Source organism: Limulus polyphemus, unplaced genomic scaffold, assembly GCF_000517525.1.
Source record: "Limulus polyphemus unplaced genomic scaffold, Limulus_polyphemus-2.1.2 Scaffold4356, whole genome shotgun sequence".
In the NCBI taxonomy this organism is placed as follows: domain Eukaryota; kingdom Metazoa; phylum Arthropoda; class Merostomata; order Xiphosura; family Limulidae; genus Limulus; species Limulus polyphemus.
The window spans coordinates 33873-39032 of record NW_013669966.1 but is presented as its reverse complement, the minus strand read 5'-3'; the positions used below and the strand labels follow the sequence as shown (position 1 = coordinate 39032).

Below are 5160 nucleotides of genomic sequence, written 5' to 3'. Positions count from 1 at the left end.
AAAATTATTTATCCTAACTTTTAAATCTTATTGAGTCTTCCTTTATAACCTCCAGTGTTAGTTTTTCTTGGAATCTCCAGGTGTGGGAAACAACAAACATTTATATGTTTTAAAAAAAAAGAATTTTTGTGCTTTCTTCCATTGTTGTCCAGCACAGTTTCTCATCCGTGTATTATGCTGCAAATTTTCCTTTTTTTTTTTTTTTTTTTTTTTTTTTTTTTATTTGTGGACATAATAAGGCTTTAATTTTATCAAATGGATTTTTGTTATAGATATTGGTCAGATTTTATATAATAGTCACTGCTTGATAATGGGTTCCTTTTTTTATACTCTGTTAACCCTATTTATATAGCTTGGTCACTTTGACTAACCTTGCAATCAACCTAGAACCATGAAATTATAAATATTATAACTTTTAATACAATAAGTATACCTTAACAAAATTTGGGTAGCTATTAGTAAACATTACAAGTCTTTTGTACACACAAAAATCAGACTTTTAATTTATTATTTTTACTGAAGATTTATCTCTGAATTTATGAAGTGAGACTCTGACTCGGCTGAGTGTAAGGTTATTTTCATGTTACGATTGAAAATACTTTTTCCATCTTACAGTTTTCAGATTTCATTTTCTTAACCTTTAGGACATCCTAAATAAATATGAAAAGTTTTCCTATAAAACTATATTTTTTCTGTTATTTTCTGTTTTCTTTCTATTGGGTAAATAATGTAATAGCAAATATAATCGAGAGTTATTGACACATTTTGAAAGATGGTATGTGATAGGAGAGCATGTGGTTGGACAATATGATTGGAGGCTGCAAGTTTAGTTTATGTCATAGTCAGAAGTATAAATGGTAGTGGAAGGATTATCTTAATTGTGCAATTTGGAGCAAACAAGTGGTGCATGATACAGAAAATTGAAGATTAAAGATTTATTTAAATATTTATATCTGAAGTTGATAAATTAAAACTTATACAACATTAAATTTCGGTTATTAACTGTGTTTTGATGCCAAGGTTATTGATATACATTGATAATAAAGTAGTTTTCATGTAACTCTGTAAAAATGTGGTGACATGCACACTTTTAGCTACCTGTATCCAGAGGGTTAAAGTGTTAGGTTGTGTCCCTTAGATTTTATTACTTGTGTGTTGAGGTGTAGTAGATAGCTCTTTGTATTGAAGAATTTTTCCTACCACCTTATTCCTTTTCGTATTCTTCAATCATTACTTCTTTTCTTGGCTTCTAAATATATGATTTTTCTGGGATTAGTAGCACAAGAATGATTTGACGCAAATCTTATACAGCTGTTAGAATCCTTATATAGTCATTACCAGTCTTTTATTTTTTTTTGTTTGAATGTTCTGGAACTGAATTTGTCAATGGATTTAAGTATCTTAAATTGTTCTACCTTATTAAGGTTGTTATCAATATTTTTAGAGGTTTATTTTAGAGAGCCTCAAAATGTATTTAGAAAGTTGAGAAATTCATGATGGTTATTTTTTATTAATTACTATAACTGTTTGTTTGCCTCCATCTTTTCCTTGTAGATCCAAAGACTTTCATAAACAACCATTGTGGAAGGCAGTTTCCTGGTTGTACTGTATTGATACAAGAAGCTCCTGATACAAAAAACAGCAAATCTCAGAAACCAAGTGGTGATGATGCATTTGTTAAAAAATTTTGTAGGGAAAATAATCAAAAGAGGTGTCAGATTTCTCACATTATGGATGCATTATACAGTTGTGTTTTGTGTGGCAAAGGGTTTGGTAAAAAAAGTGTTTTTAAAAGACATTTTAGGATTCATACTGAAAAGAAACCATACAGCTGTTTGATATGTAGTAAAGGATTTGGCAGTAAAGATCAACTTGAATTACATCAGAGGATACATACTGGGGAGGAACCCTACTGGTGTGTTGAGTGTGATAAAGGATTTGCTAGTAAAGATCAACTTGAATTGCATCAGAGGGTACACACTGGTGAGGAATCCTACTGGTGTATTAAGTGTGATAAAGGATTCAAGAGCAAAGATCATCTTCAGTTACATCAGAGAATGCACACTGAGGAGGAATACTACATGTGTGTTGTGTGTGATAAAGGATTTAGCAGTAAAGATCAACTTGAATTGCATCAGAGGATACACACTGGTGAGGAATCTTACTGGTGTGTTGAGTGTGATAAAGGATTTACCAGAAAAAATCAACTTGAATTGCATCAGAGGATACACACTGGGGAAGAACCCTACTGGTGTGTTGAGTGTGATAAAGGATTTACCAGTAAAGATCAACTTGAATTGCATCAGAGGATACACACTGGGGAGGAATCCTACTGGTGTGTTGAGTGTGATAAAGGATTCGACAGCAAAGATCAACTTGAATTGCATCAGAGAATGCACACTGGGGAGGAATCCTACTGGTGTGTTGAGTGTGATAAAGGATTCGACAGCAAAGATCAACTTGAATTGCATCAGAGAATGCACACTGGGGAGGAATACTACATGTGTGTTGTGTGTGATAAAGGATTTGGCAGTAAAGATCAACTTGAATCACATCAAAAGATTCACACTGGTGGGGGACCTTACAGATGTGTTGTGTGTGATAAAGGATTTGGAAGTAACAGTAACTTAAAAATACATGAGAAGATACACACTGGAGTAAAACCATACAGTTGTGCAGTATGTGGCAAAGGATTTAGACGGAAAACTGATCTAAAAAAACATGAAAGATTACATACTGGAGAGAAACCATACAGTTGTGTTGTGTGTGGCAAAGAATTTAGAATTAATGACCAACTAAAGATACATGAAATGATTCACACTGGTGAGAAACCTTACATTTGTGTATTTTGTAACAAAGGTTTTAGAAGTAGTAGTACACTGAAAAAACATGAAAAGATACACACTGGACTAATGCCATACAGTTGTGAAGTATGTGGTAAGAAATATATCACAAATGGTCAACTACAAGTACATCTAAGGATACACACTGGGGAAAAACCATACACTTGTTCAGTGTGTGGTAAAGAATTTAGAAGAAATAGTCACCTGAAGGTACATCAGTTGGTTCATACTGGGGAGAAACCATACATATGTGTAGTTTGTGGCAAAAACTTTAGATGTGGCAGTTTGCTAAAAAAACACGAGAAGTTACATACTGGAGATGAACAATATAACTGTGATGTGTGTGGTAATCAGTATACAACTAATAGTGACCTAAAGATACATGAGAAGATGCACACTGGTGAAAGACCATACAGTTGTGGTGTATGTAGTAAAGAATTTAAACGAAGTAGCGATCTGAAAAGACACCAGAAAATACACTCTGGGGAGAAGCCATACAGTTGTGTAGTGTGTGGCAAAGGATTTACAAGAAATAGTCACCTAAAGGTACATCTGATGATACATACTGGGGAGAAACCATTTAGTTGTGCAGTTTGTGATAAAGAATTTGAAACAAATAGTAGTCTGAAATTACACATGATGATACATACTGGAGAGAAACCATACACTTGTGTAATGTGTGGCAAAGGATTCAGAAGAAATGGTGACTTAAAAGTACATCATAGGATACACTCTGGAGAGAAACCATTTAGTTGTGTAGTATGTGGCAAAGAATTTGGTGTAAAAAGTTACCTAAAAATTCACGAGAGGATGCACACTGGAGAGAAACCATACAACTGTGTAGAATGTGGCAAAGATTTCAGAACCAGCAGTTCACTAAGAAAGCATGAGAGGTCACACACTACTGAAAAGTGATAGTTGTATGGAGTGTGGCAAAGAAATTGAAATTATTGGTAACATAAATCATCATTATATGATTCATGTTTGGAAGATAGTTTTTACATCTGTTACAGGAAATTAATATAGGGTTCATCTTTGTAAAGATAGTTATCTAAGTGGGAGAAAATCATAGAAAAATTTTCAGTTTGTGACAAAAGATGTGAAATACAAAATTGTGATATAATGTTATAGTTAAGCAACATAAAACCTTAACTTGGAGCAGTTGTAAGTTATTTCATGAAAAATTCCCACATAATTACAATTGTTTCTCCTTAGTTCTTTATTCTGCATTTTAAAAGACTTATCTTTTCACTTTGGTTTTATAGATAACAGATTAACATACATCAATAGTCATTAAGTTCACAAGACTTTCACAATCATGTAGTATTCGTTTTATGAAATAACATGTTTACATGATTGGGAGGCTACATGCTGATACAAGTATGTATGCATTTTTTCTCACAGCATTCCACTTTTTTCATAACATAGCGAAATTCTGAATATAGATATTAATATAAATCGGTGTTGTCATGCATTCAAGTTAATCATAGGACAATGTTCTTGTTAATAAGTAGAACCCACTAAGTGAGTAAACAAACATTGTTTATAGTTGGTTGTATACTTCAAATAGTGACCCTGACTCATTAAAACATATTTTCCTTTTTTCAAAATTCTCTTTCACTTGTTTATCCATTGGTAACTGGACTTTTATCAGAGAAGAATCTGATTTGAAATTTGAATTTGCTTATTAAAACAAGTTTTGAAATTTACAGTCAAATTATTGATGCGTGTTATTTGACTCTCCATTATTTTTATTTTCAATGCAAAAATTTAGAAATACTTAATTTTTACAAAGAATTATCATCAAAGTTTATTATATAAACTGTGTATGTATTTTTTATTTTATTTCCATGTGCATTTAATAATTGCTATATCGCAATGAATTTCTAGATCAAGAACTTTTTGGATTTTTGGCAAACGTATAGTTAGCCTTATTGCTTGTTTCATTATATATATTGTACAGTAATAAAGAAATACAAGTAATCCTTTGATTGTGACATTCTGAAGAAAGTTTTCTTGGATTTGAACACCCCTGTAGTACTGGGAGTTACTGTCTGTATTCTGTACTATCTTTGATTGTGAACTAAGAAAATAAACTTGAACATGAATTTCTGTTTAAAGTCCAATTATTTAAAGTTATTTAAGTATTGGCAAACATCCATCAATGTATATTCTGGAAACAATTACTATTATAAATGTTATGATTAGGGTAATTGAATTCAAAATGATCCTACTTAGTTAAGTTTTACTGATGTGATTTGTGACCAAAAGAGTAATCTACACAGACAACTCAAGTTTTTAATTGTATGGCAAAGTA

The 5160-nt window shown here is 32.0% G+C and overlaps 1 protein-coding gene across 1 annotated transcript in view; it reads left to right on the top strand.

Moving 5' to 3' along the window:
* LOC106471025 (oocyte zinc finger protein XlCOF6-like) overlaps positions 1-4951 on the top strand; it is a 53207-nt gene extending 48256 nt beyond the window's left edge. Inside the window, exon 4 of the mRNA XM_022399647.1 lies at positions 1555-4951. Coding sequence (XP_022255355.1) covers positions 1555-3758 — 2204 coding nt within the window. The 3' untranslated portion in view covers positions 3759-4951. The remainder of the gene's footprint in view (positions 1-1554) is intronic.
* The last annotated feature ends 209 nt before the right edge of the window (positions 4952-5160 follow it).